The following is a 15,677-nucleotide window of genomic DNA, read 5'->3' as shown; positions in this document are numbered from 1 at the left end:
CTCAGGTTGTGTGTGGTATTACAATTCATCTCCATTTACTTCAGCTGAGCTGCAAAACCCCCACAACCAAACTGAGGACAGGTAGGGCGCCGTTTCTGGAAGAAATCACATGACACAGCAAGATCACGCTAAGCACACACTCACTCTCCTGATCACTCAGGGTCTAAACACTCAGACTCCGACTAAGAAAAACGTTTGATATGTCACTATGGATCTATCTCCAGCAGCAGGGCCAGAAGACAGGGAGAGAAGCACTTAACCTTGCTCTTCTCTCGGCTCGTTCCTTAAAGGGGTTGTTCATCAAAACATTTTTTTCTTTCAAATCAACTGTTCCCAGCAAGTGCCAGAGACTTGTAATTCACTTCTATTAGAAAAAAATCTCAAGTCTTCAAGTACTTATCAGCTGCTGTATGTCCCGCAGGAACTGTCCAGAGCAGCAGCAAATCCCCATAGAAATTCTCTCCTGGTCTCCAGACTGGAAAGAAAACACCACTTCATGCAGGACATACAGCAGCTGATAAGTACTGGAAGTACTTATTTTAATAGAAGTAAATTGCAAATCTTCGGCACTTTCTGGCACCAGTTCATTTGAACTACCTCTTTAAAGTGACTCTCTCTCTTATGTATTTAGATACCAGGATTACATTGCAGCTCATGTGCCATAATTCCATATACACTATACAGGATTTATACTATATGAACAGTCCATATAGCGCTCCTCAGCCCATATAACATACATGTATCCATTGTCTATATGGAAGTATCTATATTATTCTTCAGATATGTAAGCCATGTATAGTAACAGGATCCAGGTCCGTCCTGCCTCTTATATACAAGATGCAAAGACACATCCGCAGTGAAAACAGAAACCGACCCTGGTTACAACCACAAAGACACAACGTCACCCCTCACCAGTCCTGAGGTATAAAGGAAAATTCTGCAAGAAGAAACCTGCACGATACGAGATAACGCTCAACCGCAGGAAACAACAGTCATAAAGCCGTGTAACCCTATGGATGATACTGGCCGCACACACTGCCAGACCGCAGGTTATATATTCAGCTATATGAGGTGTTATATTCACACAGTCCATTCCTTTCTATAAACCATTTGGGCTGTTTGATCAGCATGTGGATTTTTACAAATCCCATTGGGATGTATAGAACAGTCCCATACCCATAATCTGTACATACCCATGTACCCATAATCTGTACATAGCCACTGAACCATAATCTATACATAACTATGTACCCATAATCTATACATACCCATGTACCCATGTACCCTTGTATCTATAATCTTTACATACCCATTGACCCATAAACTATACATATCCATGTACCTATAATCTATACATACTCATGTACCCATGATCTATACATACCCTTGTATCTATAATCTTTACAAACCCATGTACCCATAAACTATACATACCCATGTACCCATAATCTATACCTACCCATGTACCTATAATCTTTACATACCCATGTACTCATAATCTATACATACCCGCAGTGGCGTAGCTACCATAGAGACAGGGCAGGCAGCTGCTATGGGGCCCGTGCAGGAGCGGGGCCCGGGGATGTACAGGGAAGATAAGAGCCGTCCTGTGTCCTTCTGCTTAACCCCAAATGTACTGCTGTAAGTCACCCAAACCTTACTTACATGCTGCAGCACAAAAAAGGGTTAAGAGCAGAAGAGAAGGAGATCTCTGCTTCACTGCTCTGATAACCCCTGACCTCTAGAGCTCCTGAAGAGGTCAGGGGTTTTCAGTGCAGGAGCCATCTCCTTCTCTTCTGCTTTTAACCCTTTTTTGTGTTGCAGCGTGTAAACACAGCAGTACATAAGGGGTTAAGCAGAAGGTAGCCTGCTCCTGCACCTATGTATTTAACCATAAGGCTCCTAATGGGGCCTTATAGTTACAGTGGACTGACAGAGCAAGGAGCCATTGGATCACAATAGGTTGGCCTCTGGACACAAGAGATTTTATTTTTTGTCTATATATATATACAGTGGTTTGTGTTGTGCATACCCATGTACCCATAATCTGTACATACCCATGTACCCATAATCTGTACACCCCCATGTACCCATAATCTGTACATACCCATGTACCCATAATCTGTACACCCCCATGTACCCATAATCTATACACACCCATGTACCCATAATCTGTACACCCCCATGTACCCATAATCTATACACACCCATGTACCCATAATCTGTACACCCCCATGTACCCATAATCTATACACACCCATGTACCCATAATCTGTACACCCCCATGTACCCATAATCTGTACATACCCATGTACCCATAATCTGTACATACCCATGTACCCATAATCTGTACATACCTATGTACCCATAATCTATACACCCCCATGTACCCATAATCTGTACACCATAGACACCAACCATGTAATATCTATAGGAGCCTCTGACAAGGCAGAGAAGGAGGGGGCAGCTGGATTTTGCCATATGCTATTGTCTTGTTCCTGGGAAGATAAGATGAGGTTTCTGGCAGCAGTTTCCCCCCCCCTCCCTCCATTAGTGACACCTGCCCCTTCAGCTGAGATGAGCATGCATGTGTATGGGGGGGAGAGAAGATGTAATGTATATGGGTCAGCATTACTATTAGGAGTCCATGTAATACTGTCAGTCAGTGACAGCTTCCCTGATTGGCTGGATTATGGTAATCTCCATACTGGGAAGATACCATATAAAGATGGCGGTCTGAGAATACTGACACACTGTGACGGATCTGGAGTATGAGATCTGTCTCCGGTGCGGATTATACGGAGTGCCATGCTTCCTGCACATCTACATGCTCCATCTTCACTATATCTCATCATCTCCATGAGCTCCAATGTAGAATACCAACCCCAATGCCCGGCGTGCCTCCCTGTGCTGGAATATGTATCTGACCAGAGAATGCAATGAATTGTGTAACACACAATGTGACGTGTGTGGCCACAAGCCCCGGGGTACTGCAGGTGTGACTATTATTGTGCACTATCTGAGGTTCTGCCGCTGTCATGGCGGGAAAGGGACATAACAGAAGACAATGGTTTATTACACTCAGTGTATCCTGTATTCAAGATCTCTGCTTGCTGTCATCTACTAGAACCTGTACTTCGTATAGCGTATAACAATCTGTCCTGGTCATGTGATGTAGATACAGGTGCAGTGCTCCGACAGGTGTCACATGACCCGGGCAGTAAACAATGACGGCTCCTATTCAGTGACTGCAAGCAGAGATCTCACTAACCGCAAGAAACTGAAAGAGAAAATAACACTAGGAGGAGGCGGGGCTATTTATAGGCTCCGATAGGAAACCCCCTTTAAGGCTCTATGACAACAATGCAGGGTTGCGTGTAATGATTGTCCATGATGACATAATGCGACATGATGCAACTGGGACGTCACATTAAATCGGCATTTTTTTTTTGCAACTGTAATAAAGTCGCATTACAGTAAATCCCGTAATATTTCTCTTATGCGCAATTTACTTGCAATTTGCAGCAGCTGCAAGAAGGTCGGAGTTAATGCAACCTGCAACCAAAACCCCTTTAAATTTAGGCCCGGTCACGTTACATTGCAACGTGATTGTGAGATGTGACGTCATAATGCGCCATTGCGATCATGATGTCACTTAATCATGGCGGTCACCTGTTTATTGCTGTTCTGGTTGGAATTCAAAGAAAAATGATGTCATGAGACCATCTTGGTTTAGATGACGTCATCCCTGTAGGTTACACTGACGTCATAGCTGTCAGAGCCGCATACACTATGAATCATCAGTGACTATATAGCAGTATGTAAGGTATAGACAGATGGAGGCACCTACCTGTCCTGCCCGGCTCCCTCATGCTGCTGGCTACACCCGGGCAGTGGGCGGCTGCGGCCCCGGGAACAGATCTCACAACTTCGCAGAAAAAAAAAAGTTTTCTCGAGTTCTTCCTCTCCGGAGCCTGGAATTCCCCGATTCTGCGGGCGGCTCGCTGATTGGTGGAGGAGGACGATTACGTCATGCAAAGGGAGGAGGGAGGCGTGGCCAGGAAATCCCCCTCTGCGTTCGGGAGAGCACGTGACTTCCCGTGTATGCACCACGTGGGAAGAGAGGAACGAAGGGATCCACAGTGTGTGTGTGTGTTGCCTAGCTACTGCAAAACTACAACTCCCATCATGCTCCGACAGCCGAAGGCTGTCGGGGCATGATGGGAGTTGTAGTTCTGCAACTGCTGGAGCGCTACACTGATATACAAAGTGCTACTGACAGTTGTGTATATCCTAATCGGGCGTCTAAATATATATATGGCTTTATTCCACAAACAGCGCCATTTTACCTCAGGCTGTGTGCGGTATTGCAGTTCAGTTCTATTTAAAGCCATACTCACCTGCTGCATGGCTGCAGTGCTGCCCTCCTCCAGCTTCTAATTCCGGCTCCCGCACCAGGAGGTCATGAGTGATGTCACTTGTCACTCATGTGCTCAGGAGGGGGTGAGAGCGCCCTCTTATGGCTGGAGGCATTATGCTGCTGCTGGCCAGAAGAGTGATTGGCAGGGCTGGGAGCCAATGGCTCCTTGTCCTGTCAGACACTGCGCTGCATTAAACTGTAAACCCTCTTGATTATGAATTTGTACAGTTAAAGGGCCAGGCACCGCTAGCAATGTTGTAACTCCCATTGCAGTTCTTAGAGGTACGGCCGTATTACACAGCACAATATCCCACTGTGAAGCGAGCTGAAGTCAGCGTCCGTCTGCTCCCGCCACTCCTATTACACCGAGCGATGCACAGCAGACTGACGCTTCACAAACCGGGCTCTTTTAACATGCTGTAGAAAGATCATGAGCAGCCAACATCGCGCATGTCAGCTGATCGCAGCCTTTTACCTTGTCCTATTACACCAAACAATTATTAGCCTGAACTTTGAAGCCAAAGCCAGGAACAGACTATAAATAGGGATGGTCCGAACCCAGTTCAGTTCGGGTTCGTACGAACCCGAACTCTCTGCAATGATTCCCGCTGTCTGCCCGCTTCGTGGAGAGGGTGGATACAGCGGTAGGACCGCCTGGAAAACTGGGATACAGCCATAGCCATAGGCTGTATCCCAGTTTTCCAGGCGGTCCTCCCGCTGTATCCACCCGCTGCATAGAGCGGCCAGACAGCGGGAATCTGATGCTGAGCGTTCGGGTTCATACGAACCCGAACCTCGGCAGTTTCGGACCATCCCTAACTATAAACAAGGAACAGGTAATAAAGGAAAGACTGAGATTTCTCCTCTTTTCAAATCCATTTCTGGCTCTGGCTTCAAAGATCTGTCAGATAAATCTCTCTGTGTAAAGGCATTCTAATTGGCCAGGTAAGGTCGATATTTGCCTATAGTCTTGGGGCCCTATTACACGGGACGATTATCGTTGGAAAAGTCATTAAATTGTTCGAATTTGAACGATAATCGTTTAGTGTAATAGCAGACAGCGATTAAACAACAAACAAGAATAGAATTTAGACCTGTTTTTATTGTTGATCGCCTGCATGGAATAAGACGTCGTTCAGACGAAGGCAATAGCGACGATAAGACGGCCGCAAGAACGTTCTTAAGTAACCATCATCGTTCTGTGTAATTGGGTGAACGATTTCAGGTAGCTCGCATAATCGGTCGTTTGAGATCGTTTAGTACCCTAAGGGTCTATTTACACAGGAAGATTATCTGCCAAAGATTTGAAGCCAAAGCCAGAAACAGACTATAAACAGAGATCATGTCATAAAGGAAAGCCTGAGATTTTTCCTCTATTCAAATCCATTTCTGGCTTTGGCTTCAAATCTTTGGCAGATAATCTGACAGATAATCTTGCTGTGTAAATGGACCCTTATGCTGGGTTTACACGGAACGATTATCATTCGAATTTGCACGATAACGATCGAATTCGAATGATAATCGTACGTGTAAACGCAGCAAACGATCAGCGAGAAATCGTTCATTTTGATCTTTTATCTTGTTCTTAAATCATCGTTTCGTGCAAACAGTCGTTGCGCGAAAGGCCGGCCGGACGGCCGTCCGCCCGCCGTCCGCTCATCCGCAGCCCCTGCTCGATCGACCACCCCTGCCGCCGCTCCGATCGCCACCCCAATCGCCGCCGCCACTCCAATCGCCCCCGCCACGTAGCAGGTCTTCGAAATCCCCGGCTCCCCTCTTCAGTGCATTGATTGGTGAGCCGGGAATTTTAAACGGCGGCGGCGGGGGTGGCGATCGGGGCAGCGCAGGGGGCTGCAGTTCACTGTGGGGCCGGGCTGCGGGCGCGCGATCGCAAAACGATTTTTCCGTACGATATATTGTACCGTCTAAACGCTAATCATTATGAAAAAAAAATTGGTACTCCGACATCGTTAATAGTACGATCGGGCCAATTATCGTTTCGTGTAAACCTAGCATTAGGGTGCGTTTACACAGACAGATTTATCTGACAGATTTTTGAAGCCAAAGCCTCAAAAATGGATTTGAAAAGAGGAGAAATCTCAGGCTTTCCTTCATTACCTGTTTCTGTTTATAGTCTGTTCCGGGCTTTATCTGTCAGAGAAATCTACCTGTGTAAACGCACCATAAAATGGTGCGTTTACACAGACAGATTTATCTGACAGATCTTTGAAGCCAAAACAAGGAGCAGACTATAAGGGTATATTCACACGAATGGGCTCGCAGCGAGATTCTCGCTGCGAGCCCGGCAGGTCCTGGCAGTTCCCATACACTACATACTTGCTGCGGTCTAAACGACCGCAGCGAGTATGTAATTATACCGCCCTTAACCCCTTCTGCTCCCCCGCTGTAAGCATACTTTACCTGTCCTTGCTGCACGGGTCCGGTGTCCTGCTCTCCCGTCCGGCCAATCAGTGGCTGCGGCTGGGCAACACACTAATTGGTCGGACGGGAGAGCAGGACGCCGGGAACCCGTGCAGCAAGGACAGGTAAAGTATGCTTACAGCGGGGGAGCAGAAGGGGTTAAGGGCGGTATAATTACATACTCGCTGCGGTCGTTTAGACCGCAGCAAGTATGTAGTGTATGGGAACTGCCAGGACCTGCCGGGCTCGCAGCGAGAATCTCGCTGCGAGCCCATTCGTGTGAATATACCCTAAACAGGGATCAGGTCATAAAGGAAAGACTGGGATCTATCACCTTTTTTAATCCATTCCTGGCTTTGGCTTCCAAAATCTGTCAGATAAATCTTTCTGTGTAAACGCACCCTTATGCTACGTTTACACGAAGCGATAATTCGCACAATCGATCGTTTAACGATTTTGTAGCAACAATTTGGTTTTCATAACGATCAGCGTTTAGACGAATAAATCGTTAGAAAATTCGTAAGAAAAATCGTTATTGCGATCATTTTTAAGATCGTTTAAGCCCATCTTTTATATAGGGTGAATCTTTGAAAGACTGTTTACACGAAGCGATCTGCGAATTTTTAGCGAACAACAAACGATGATTTAAGAACATTTTAAAAGATCAAAATGAACGATTTTTCACTCATCGCTTGATCGTTTGCTGTGTTTACATGGAACGATTATCGCTCAATGCGATCGTTTTTGCTAAAATTAGAACGATAATCGTTTCGTGTAAACGCAGCATTATGCTACGTTTACACGGAACGATTATCGGGCGAATTTTCACGATAATGGTGCGTTTACACAGACAGATTTATCTGACAGATCTTTGAAGCCAAAACCAGGAGCAGAGTATAAACAGGGATCAGGTCATAAAGGAAAGACTGGGATCTATCCCCTTTTTTAATCCATTCCTGGCTTTGGCTTCCAAAATCTGTCAGATAAATCTTTCTGTGTAAACGCACCCTTACGATCGAATTCAAACAATAATCGTACGTGTAAACGCGGCGAACGATCGATAAATCGTTCATTTTGATCTTTTAACTTGTTCTTAAATCGTCGTTCGCAAAAAATTCGCCGATCGTTCCGTGTAAACAGTCGTTCACTGATTTTACCTATGTGTGAGATAGGCTTAAGCGATCGCAAAACAAATTTTCTGTACGATATATCGTTCTATCTAAACGCTGATCGTTATAAAAAAAAAAATCTTTGCTTCGTTAATAGTTCCATTGGGCGAATTATCGCTTCGTGTAAACGTAGCATAAGTCTGCACTGATGACATCTCTGGTACCAGACTCTTCCGCTCCCCAGGAAACCATATCCCTGTCCATGTTTTCCGTCCTCGGGCTGCATCCACCTATTCCAGGCAGCAGGATACAAAAGATTATGAGATCAGGAAGGGGGCAAATACTTTTTCCCACCCCGGATACACTAGTCACACACTGTACAGGACCCCCATCTACTAACTACACTGAATACTGTGACTTTTGGCTACAAGATTTTCTTTTCTTCTGGGCCTTCTACAATGTATAACTTCCTTATTTTTATGGGGGCTATCGGGCTCAGGGAACGTTGCCGAACCCAAACATTTTAACAAATCTGCTCAACACTAGTTCTTCCTTACACACTTTTTTGTAATTTTTTTTGTAGCAACAGCTTGATGGCCTATCCTAAGGCTAGCAGGAAACCCCCTGGCTGGTATTTGGCACATACAGTCACACCTTTATAGACATTTGGGCGAGGTGCCGCAGACACAAGACGGCGAGGAGGGTATTTTCCTTGATTTGGTGTTTATATTAGAAGAATGACACCCGTCCACACAGAGAGGTGATGTCACTATGAACGGGCACCTTAAATTCCAGGTGTTTTCCCCCCTCACACCATAGCAATATATTACATAATAGTGATCAGTGGCAGAAATAAACCAGTTCTATAGGCTAGGCAAGACTAGGTGAGCAATATCAGTGGCGTGCCAACTCCCTGATGCTGAGCTGGTTGTCTATCACAATTGCTGCTCACTATATAGCTCAGTAATAGAGCAGACAGGGCTGCACCAACAATTGCTATTGTTCATACAGCTCGTTGCTGCATCCATCTCCCATTGGGGTATGTGCACACTACTGAATCCTGACAGAACCCCCACTGACGGACACTGGCGGCCGCGCACATCTCCACTGCTCCTATAGGCTTTATTCTATGGTTTGCCAGATTCCGCCGTCTGCCCGAAGAATGAACCTGCACAGTCTTTGGGTGGGAGGCGGAATCTGGCAAACCAATGAATGAAGCCTATGGGGGCACCAGAGATGCGCGCGGCCGCTAGTGTCTGTGAGCCAGGGTGAGCTGCGGAATCCGTGGTGGGTGATCCGCCGGCCTTCCATCCTGTGCACATACCCTCACACAGTAAGATGTGCCACCAAGAGACACGGGAAAGTGACCTGATGGCAAATTAACAAGCATTTCTGCTGTTTGCACATGACAATATCCGCCTGTTCAGTCAATAAACGCCCAGTGTAAGGCTGGGTTCACACTGCGTTTTTGCAGTCCATTTGACGTATAGTTTTATGGAAAAACAAACAAACAAAAAAAAAACACAGATGCAACTGTCTGCAATCTGTTTGGATCAGTTTTTCCATTGACTTTAAAAGAAAAAACTGATCAAAACGGATGATTTGATTTTTGTGTATGTTAAAAGTAACCATGAAAAAATGGTTGTTACACGAACTGCAAAAACAGTGTGAATCCAGCCAAACCGGGCTCTGAGGCTACCCGTTCGATACATACAGTCCTCCTGCTTTGGAACGGACTATAGAAATTCCCGGTATCATCATTGATTAGGATGCCGTGAGCTCTGAAACAGTTAATTCTCCGCACTGGAGTACCGAGACACTGTGTCACTTCAGGAGGATGATGACTCTGACGTCCCTGCCATTGCACATCGTCTGTATTTATGGACTGTGCATGGAAAGTGTGAATGACTGAGCTTCGGCTCCCCACAACCGTCACTGTTTTTTCAGCCACTTTTATTTTAATGTTTTCCGGTTAAAAAAAAAAAAATCCTAGTGTGTGAATATAACCTTAAGGCCCTATTACACAGAGTGATTATCTGCCAAAACCAATGGGAGAGATTTATCAAACTGATGTAAAGTAGAATTGTCTTAGTTGCCCCTAGCAACCAATCAGATTCCACCTTTCATTTTTCAAAGAATCTGAGGAATGAAAGGTGGAATCTGATTGGTTGCTAGGGGCAACTGAGCCAATTCTGCTTTACACCAGTTTGAAATATCTCCCCCAATGTTCTGCCGAGGAGCGAGCAATTGTTCACTCTTAGGGCCCTATTCCACCGGACGATTATCGTTCAGATTATCGTTAAATCGTTCGAATCTAAACGATAATCGTTCGGTTGAAATGCAGTTAACGATTAACGACCAAACGAGAAATCGTTGATCGCTTTATAAGACCTGGACCTATTTTTATCGTTGCTCGTTCGCAAAACGTTCGCATTGAATAAGACATCGTTCGGTCGTTTGCAATAGATACGAACGCATTAGCGAATAAATAGCGAAGAAAAAACGATCGCAATTACGATCATAAGTAACGATTATCGTTCCATGGAAATGAGTGAACGTTTTCAGGTCTTTCGCAATAGTGGTCGTTTGAGATCGTTAATCGTTAACGATTATGCAAACGATAAATCGTCCAGTGGAATAGGGCCCTAAGGGTGCTTACACACACGACCGATGCACAGCAGATACGCAGATTTGATGCTGTGTTCAGTTATTTACATCAATTCAAAAAAAATTCACTGCGATATGGTGTGTGTGTGTTAGCACCCCTAGGGTACAAACACACACCGTATACACAGCGTATTTTTTGCTGCGATACGCAGCAGATTTGATGTAAATAACTGAACACAGCATCAAATCTGCTGTGTACATGGTGTGTGTGTGTGTGTTTGTACCCTTAGGGAGCGTTCACACATACAGGGTCTGCAGCAGATTTGAAGTTGCAGATTCAAAGCAAATCAGATCTGGGCCATCAAATCTGCTGCAGATCCTGTTTGTGTGAACGCACCCTTAAGCTGATTGTCGTCTTTCAACCAGTTTACAAGTCATCGACCAGAGGTAGACCCATGTGATAACTAAGGAGGGGTTCACACTGCATTTTTGCAGTCCGTTTATGGGATCACGTTTTGATACTTTTTTTAAATCATGGAATTCAATGGAAAAACTAATGGCACACGATTGCATCTATACCCCCCCCCTCTATGGACTGCAAAAACACAGAATGAACCCAGCCTAATGTGCGGCCAACAGCTGATGAAAGCAAGAGCTGCACGGACATCGCTAACAATGTCCTGCATGATTATTGAGCTGTGTAATCAGCTTGAGCTCTAATCTTCCACTTACCTAAGCATCTAATACAGCCTTTACTGACATACAAACTGCAGCTACATCTCCCTCCTCCCTGTTTAGAGATTATATTTTTTTTCTGTTAGGGGGATGGATTTAGGAGGTTGTTTTTGAAGGTTTACCAAGATGGAAAGAGGAACCATAGGAGCTGCTTGTGGAAAGAAAAGCCACTTCTCCCTACCACCACGTCTCATGTAATCACATTTACTATTTATATATTTTATTGCTGGCGGATGGATCAATCTACAGCATCAGCACAAGTTTTGATCTAGTGATTCATACTGTATAAACTTGCTCCTCTCTACTAGCTGCCCTACAACTAACAGTTCATAGATGAATTGTAGTTTTGCAACAGCTGGAGGGACGAAGGTTCCCCCCATCCCTGCTCTAATGGCTTCTGTTAATTCACACATCCAGCATGGCTGTATATCCCTTAAGGCGTTCGCTTCATACTCCACAAACCCATGTGTAACATCAAATTTGAATTTTACTCTAGAAGCATTGTACAAATGAATCAAACATGTCAAGGTTAAATAAAAAAACAAACAAAAAGAATACCATGCGATATGATAGAACCCGGGTGATGACATCTCCATTGTAATCACTTCAATTATTACAATGATGGACATTTTCCTTTTTGTCCTTTCCAGTTTTTTCCCCCCAATCATTCATTAAAGGGGTTGTTCACTTTTTGATAGCATACACACATATACCTGCTGACTGTTCCCATTTCACACATGGCAGTTTTTTTTTTTTTTTAAATTGTCGCTGCAGTTTTTGAGCCAAGGCCGGAAGTGGATCCAGCAGGAAGCAGAAGTATAAGGGCCAGTGCACACGGAGCAAAAGCGTCAGAAGTTCCGCTGCAGAATCCTGCCTGCCTCAGTGTCACACAGTGGGGGAGATTTATCAAACATGGTGTAAAGTGAAACTGGCTCAGTTGCCCCTAGCAACCAATCAGATTCCACCTTTCATTTTCCAAAGCGTCTGTGAGGAATGTAAGGTGGAATCTGATTGGTTGCTAGGGGCAACTGAGCCAGTTTCACTTTACACCATGTTTTATAAATCTCCCCCAGTGTCGCTATGGGAGGGCTCGCGCGCCTCCGCCACTCTCCACTCAAAAGGGAGAAGGGGCGAATCTGCACCTTCTTCCCTGGAATAAGCCAGGGGCATAGCTTTCATAAATGTCCCCCTATGTATATTCTAGGCCTAGTCAGTCTCAGGCACCATGTAAACAATCAACCCTTCATGCCTCCATCTTACAGAGATGACGTAAGGATGTGTTTATATTGCTTTGGGCCTAGTTACCTCAACTTTACAACCAGCAGTGTTAGTGTCTGTCTTAAGGGTATATTCACACGAACGGGCTCGCAGCGAGATTCTCGCTGCGAGCCCGGCAGGTCCTGGCAGTTCCCATACACTACATACTTGCTGCGGTCTAAACGACCACAGCGAGTATGTAATTCTGCCACCCTTAACCCCTTCTGCTCCCGGCCGGCTCCCCCGCTGTAAGCATACTTTTCCTGTCCTTGCTGCACGGGTCCGGCGTCCTGCTCTCCCGTCCGGCCAATTAGTGTGTTGCCCAGCCGCAGCCACTGATTGGCCGGACGGGAGAGCAGGACGCCGGACCCGTGCAGCGAGGACAGGTAATGTATGCTTACAGCGGGGGAGACGGCCGGGAACAGAAGGGGTTAAGGGCGGCAGAATTACATACTCGCTGCGGTCGTTTAGACCGCAGCAAGTATGTAGTGTGTGGGAACTGCCAGGACCTGCCGGGCTTGCAGCGAGAATCTCGCTGCGAGCCCGTCCGTGTGAATATACCCTTAAGGTAAGAACACAGCATCATCTTACAATAGCAGGAAGACACACAATGAAATATGAAGCACAAATTCTAGGGGTTGCCTCACATTTTACTGTTTTTATGGCAATCATGGACGCAGATGAGCCGCATTCAGTGTCACACGCATCTCTGACATGTCACTGAGGGTCCATTTACACAGAAAGATTATCTGCCAAAGATTTGAAGCCAAGGTTAGAAACAGACTATAAACAGAGATCAGCTCATAGGAAAGCCTGAGATTTTCTCTCTTTTCAAATCAATGCCTGGCTTTGGCTTCAAATCTTTGGCAGATAATTTTTCTGTGTAAATGGACCCTTATTCTGACATAATTGAGATGCATGCGGTAAAATACACCTGCTGTAGTTTACAGTGTAAATTGCAACCCGTATTCCCATTAAATACAATGAAGCGTGCATTGTATACATTTCTTCAGTGGATTGGTTGGACACTCTAACCCTTTGGAACCCGGCCTTAAAGGGGGTTATCCAGAGTAAAAGCACAGCTACTTTCTTACATAAACAGCACCACCCCTGTCCCAGGTTGGGTGCGGTATTGCAATACAGCTCCATTCATTTCAATGCAAAACCCATACCCAAACTGGGGTCAAGAGTCATGCTGTTTCTGGAGGAAAGCAACAATGTTATTCTAATCCTGGACAATTCCTTTAAGCACCATGGGGCAGATTTATCAAACATTGTGTAAAGTGAAACTAACTCAGTTGCCCCTAGCAACCAATCAGATTCCACCTTTCATTTTCCAAAGAGTCTGTGAGGAATGAAAGGTGGAATCTGATTGGTTGCTAGGGGCAACACAGCCAGTTTCAATTTACACCATGTTTGATAAATCTCCCCCCATGTTTTTTTGGTAGAAATGACTACAGTTATTTCAATTATTTCTACATATAATTTCTCTTATACAAAGCTGCAAGAGCGAGCTTATGAGGTGCGTCCTGTATTATCAGGCTCATGCCTCAGGGAACAAGGAATACCGCCAGGTGAGGAACATGCAGCAATGGCCAAAAAGTTAACAACCCAAATAAAAACAATTGAGTTACACTAAAACTTTGTCGTTTATGAACATCCTACAGACTTACACCAGCCATTGTACACCCCTATAACAGTGCATGTGCTATTCAGAACCAGTTTCTCAACAGAATACAAAAAAAATAATAAAAAAATGGAAAACTTAGCACAGTGGGAAAACCACATTGTACAACAGGAAAGATACATTGTCTTCTCCTATAGTGGGAACATTGCCAGTAAAAGAGACAAGAGGAGCAGAGAAGGCGTTCTATGGCCTAGGACGGCCCCCTCTGACCCCTTGTTATGGGATTTATGTATAGGTCTTTACTCAGAGTATATCAGTGCAAACGGATCCGTATATCTAATAGTAAAGAGCATTTCTCCCTAAAAAAATAATAAAAATAAAATAAAAAATTAAATACATTACTCCACTCCAGTCTTATGATATTCTAGGCAGCTACTCCTTCAATTTGTGGGAACCCGACATGATTCAGAACAAATCAATTTTTTTTTTTTTATGGATTTGAAATTTCCATATTTTTAGGATCTGTTTATAGTGACCCACTCAAAATGGTGGGCCCTGTTTTAGCAACTGGAACCCAACCCCTATATTGGGATTAGGGAACCTAGTCCTATGAATGCTAGGTTACTGTTAAACCCCCAACCTCCAATTAGGGTTAGGGCTACAGTCTTGGCGTTAAAAAGTTTAATAGCAAACCTAAATCTCATTTTACAAGATGAGATTATGGGAAATTTGCTTATCTCTACCAACAACCAGTGTGGCTGTCCCACTTAAAGTGACTCTGTACCCACAATCTGACCCCCCCCCCCCCTCCCAAAAAAAACCCCACTTGTACCTTCGGATAGCTGCTTTTAATCCAAGATCTGTCCTGGGGTCCGTTCGTCAGGGGATGCAGTTATTGTGCTAAAGAACAACTTTTAAACTGGCAGCCCCGTGCCCAACGGGAGTGGCCTGAGTTGTGTATGCATTAGGCTGGCACACCCTCTCCGTCCCTCCTCCTGCCCTCCTCATCATTAGGAATGATCCAGGAACATTTACTGCTGTTTGAGCTTTGCACAGGTGTATTAACGATCCAGCCCATGTTCATTATGCACACAGAAGGGGAATAGGAGGCAATCTGCCTGGAGCATACCTAATGCTAAGGAGGGTGGGAAGGAGGGAAGAAGATGTTGTGCCAGCCTAATGCATATACTAATGTAAGCCCCGACTGTAAGACACAGCGCTGCCGGATTAAAAGTTGTTTTTTAAAACAATAACTGCATAACCTGCCGAACGGACCCCAGGACAGATCTTGGATTAAAAGCAGCTATCCGAAGGTACAAGTGGTTTGAGGGGGTCAGATTGTGGGTAAAGAGTCGCTTTAAAGGGGTTGTCAAGCGAAAATCTTTTTCTTTCAAATCAACTGGTTTCAGAAAGTTATTTAGATTTGTAATTTATTTCTTTTTATAAATCTCAAATCTTACAGTACTTATCAGCTGCTGTATGTCCTACAGGAAATGCTGTT

General features: G+C 44.8%; 1 protein-coding gene across 3 annotated transcripts in view; it reads right to left on the bottom strand.

The window, feature by feature from the left end:
- Nucleotides 1-3,988, bottom strand: part of RELB (RELB proto-oncogene, NF-kB subunit) — a 69,897-nt gene extending 65,909 nt beyond the window's left edge. The window contains exon 1 of one of the 3 annotated variants that reach the window (XM_069943552.1): nucleotides 3,851-3,988. In XM_069943552.1, the coding sequence (XP_069799653.1) occupies nucleotides 3,851-3,872 (22 nt within the window). In that variant the 5' untranslated portion in view covers nucleotides 3,873-3,988. The remainder of the gene's footprint in view (nucleotides 1-3,850) is intronic. The other 2 variants (XM_069943551.1, XM_069943550.1) reach the window with 2 other exon arrangements.
- Nucleotides 3,989-15,677: the final 11,689 nt, after the last annotated feature.

The sequence above is a fragment of the Dendropsophus ebraccatus genome, chromosome 10 (assembly GCF_027789765.1).
Source record: "Dendropsophus ebraccatus isolate aDenEbr1 chromosome 10, aDenEbr1.pat, whole genome shotgun sequence".
Lineage (NCBI taxonomy): Eukaryota > Metazoa > Chordata > Amphibia > Anura > Hylidae > Dendropsophus > Dendropsophus ebraccatus.
The sequence above is the reverse complement of the archived record's forward strand: the minus strand, read 5'-3'. Positions and strand labels throughout refer to the sequence as shown.